The sequence below is a fragment of the Synchiropus splendidus genome, chromosome 10, assembly GCF_027744825.2.
Source record: "Synchiropus splendidus isolate RoL2022-P1 chromosome 10, RoL_Sspl_1.0, whole genome shotgun sequence".
NCBI classification, from domain to species: domain Eukaryota; kingdom Metazoa; phylum Chordata; class Actinopteri; order Syngnathiformes; family Callionymidae; genus Synchiropus; species Synchiropus splendidus.
Genome location: NC_071343.1, coordinates 2,918,515 through 2,921,377, shown reverse-complemented (window position 1 = coordinate 2,921,377; position 2,863 = coordinate 2,918,515). Strand labels below are relative to the sequence as shown.

The 2,863-nt window shown below is 46.9% G+C and overlaps 1 protein-coding gene across 1 annotated transcript; it reads right to left on the bottom strand.

The window, feature by feature from the left end:
* Positions 1-2,863, bottom strand: evx2 (even-skipped homeobox 2). The gene is made up of 3 exons (XM_053877548.1): positions 2,461-2,863; positions 979-1,217; positions 1-618 (listed from the first exon to the last, which is right to left on the bottom strand). Exons 1-3 carry the CDS (start codon positions 2,861-2,863, stop codon positions 1-3), a joined length of 1,260 nt encoding a protein of 419 aa, XP_053733523.1.

Here is a 2,863-nt window from a genome sequence, read left to right as displayed (position 1 = left end):
TTATCTGTTCAGTGACGGTTCCTCCCGCTGGTCCGGCGACGGTACCGACGTCTTGCTGAGAACCGCCGCAGAGTAGGGCAAGAATCCGCTCTCGGACCTCTGGCTGGAGGCAGTGCAGGTAAAGTCGGTGCCGGAGGTCCGGGAGCCGAGCGCGGAGGCCGCCTGGCTGCTGTGGCAGCTGAGACACGAGCACGGGCCGCTGGCCGAGGGCGCGCTGACCGCCGCCGCTGCCGCCGCCGCCGCCGCCGCTGCCGCTGAAGCGGCCGCCGAGCTGTTGAGCCCCGCCGGTGACTGGTACAAGCCCGGGTGCCTGAAGCTGCACAGCAGCTCCGGTCGGGAGTAGGGGTGCGACAGAGCCCGGAAGGTGTCGAGGGGCCGGATGGAGGTGGCGAAGGGCGAGGAGGCCGCCCCGGTGGCGGCTGCCGCGGCTGCCGCTGCCGTGACGCCGACGTGCGGGTAGTAGTGCAGCGGCATGTGCGAGTGGAAGGGGTAGGGCAGACTTCCGGTGGCGGCCGCGTGGGTCATCATGTAGGTGTAGAAGCTGGGGTCAGCGGGATGCGGCCAGGACATGGCCAGGCGCTGCCGCTTGTCCTTCATGCGCCGGTTCTGGAACCAAACCTGCGCGCACAGTACGAGACGTCAGCTCCGAGAGAAGTTCACAACTCACAACTCTTTTTTTTTTTATTAAACTACAATGTATGAGGAAAAATTGAATTGAAATATTTGTGGGTAAAAACCCATGTTTAGATGGATATTCACTCAACAACTTGCAGCATGTATCAGTGTATTGAAAATTAATATTTAACTGACAAAGTAAACGTAAAATAAATGTGTTTCGTTTTTCAAAATCTCATGGATGCCATAACTGTTGTTCATATACTCCGAAATCTTAAAGATACACCAATAAATTATATTAAAATAAATAAGTGACGCAGGCTAACATGGAAGAAGAGGTGCCACACACACACACACACACACCTTAATCGTCGTTTCTGGAAGGTTCAGCGCGGCCGCCAGTTCACACCTTCGCGGTCTCGACACGTAATTTTCCCGGTAAAACTCCTTTTCAAGTCTGCCGATCTGCTCCCTGGTGAAGGCGGTTCGGTAGCGTCTGACCTGGTCCGCGTTGGAACTGTTCGAGCCGCCTGAGTTGCCGTTCATGCCCGAGAGAGAGCTGGAGCTGGTGTTGGAGGACGCGGAGTTGGAGTCGGAGAAACCTGGGCCGAGGAAAGCGGCGGATGAGCGGAGAGATGCTGATGGACAACGAAGCGACTCCGTTCGGCTGGTCTCGAAGTGCTTTATTTTGCTGACAGAATCTGTCTTCAATTCGTCATTTCTGATCAGACTGCGTTAAATATGTATGTTTAAAAATAATTATTAAAGATGCCTGTGCTTGCTGTGGAAAAATAAAAACAACAAATATTGAAGAAACTACATTTTAAAATTTTGTCCTCACGTTAACAGAAAACGGCAGGATGAGAATAATACAAAACAATAAAAACATAATTCATGATTTCTGCTCGCGTTTCAGCGACAATAGAAAGATGCGCTTTTGTGGGGAAAGATAATCTAAAATATAATTGTTTGCACCATCCAGAAATTAATATCGACATTTTTTTGGCAAGAAATGTACTATCACAATATTGTATATTCTCACTGTGTTTTTAATAATCAACCGGAAGCGATGAACGTTTAGTACGTCAGAAGAAAACAATATTCACGTGCATCTTTCTTAAAAAAACAAAAAACAAAAAAAACATTGTTGTGTCGCTGAAAGTAGAAATATCGAATATATTTTCTAGGGTTTGAAAAAAAACGAATGAAACATGTGGCCAGATTTTCGAATCATAATCGATGATGGTTATATTTTGTTTCGAATAATAAAATGATTTCGCTGCACACGTCTTTTGTGGTGCATGTGTTTGTAAATCTAAACCATGTGAGTCATAATTGGCCACTGTAGAAACGTGCTATTTGTTTAATTGCATCGAAAATAAAATACACGCAAAAGCAATAGATTTTTAAAAAATATTTTCGGTAATCGTTTTAAAATACTGAAAAAATATATAGTATTTTTCTGTGACTACAGATGAATTGATTGACAAGCACGAGTCAAGCATGTGCTTTTTTTTCTTGTCGTGCACTTGTATTTAGAAATTAATTCAACGACTTACTGGGGAAATAGTGATTCTTTTAGAGGTGGATTATTTATTGCATGTATAAGCGAATAAATAGTCAAGAAAAATGACTGAAAACATATATATTTTTCGAAAAACATTTGAGTAATTCCATTCTTTAAAAAGGATGCATTTTTTTAAATAAAAAAATGGAAGTGATATTGTTGGTTGTTTTATGAAAATGACACAACATTTTCCTATAATTTGCATTTATTTTCCGTGCAATGATAACGGTTTTAAACGAGGAAAGAGGCGCAAGTTTTGCTGGCCGGCTGCTACACACCTTTGTTGTTCTCCTTGTGCTGGCTCGGGGAGCGCAGCGAGGGGCAGCCCACCTCCACATCGCTGTTGATGTCGGATTCCTGCGAAACTTCCGAATAAAGGCTCATCTTCTTGCGACTCTCGGACGACGAGATCTCCGCCGACGACGTGTTGTCGCCGCTGTGGTGCGAGCCGAACAGGCTGTCGATCTCAAACTTGCCTTTGCTCGGGATGTCGACCAGACTCCCGTGCAGGGAGGCTGAGCTGATCCGGGGGCTCAGTCGTCCTCCGTGCTGCGAGTTCTCCAGGGCCTCCAGCACCGAGTTCCCCGCCGCCGCCGCCGCCTCCGACAGTCTCTTGCCCGCGACTGGACTGTGCAGACCTCTCTCCATCAGGATCATCTCCTTTCTTATCCTCTCCATCAT

What these genes read in the sequence shown, in the direction of transcription:
- evx2 (XM_053877548.1), bottom strand. Translation starts at nt 2,863, where the DNA reads ATGATGGAGAGGATAAGAAAGGAGATGATCCTGATGGAGAGAGGTCTG. An exon ending in GCACAAGGAGAACAACAAAG is followed by an intron (nt 1,218 to 2,460) that starts GTGTGTAGCAGC and finishes TCCTCGGCCCAG; the next exon opens with GTTTCTCCGACTCCAACTCC. An exon ending in TTCCAGAAACGACGATTAAG is followed by an intron (nt 619 to 978) that starts GTGTGTGTGTGT and finishes CTGTGCGCGCAG; the next exon opens with GTTTGGTTCCAGAACCGGCG.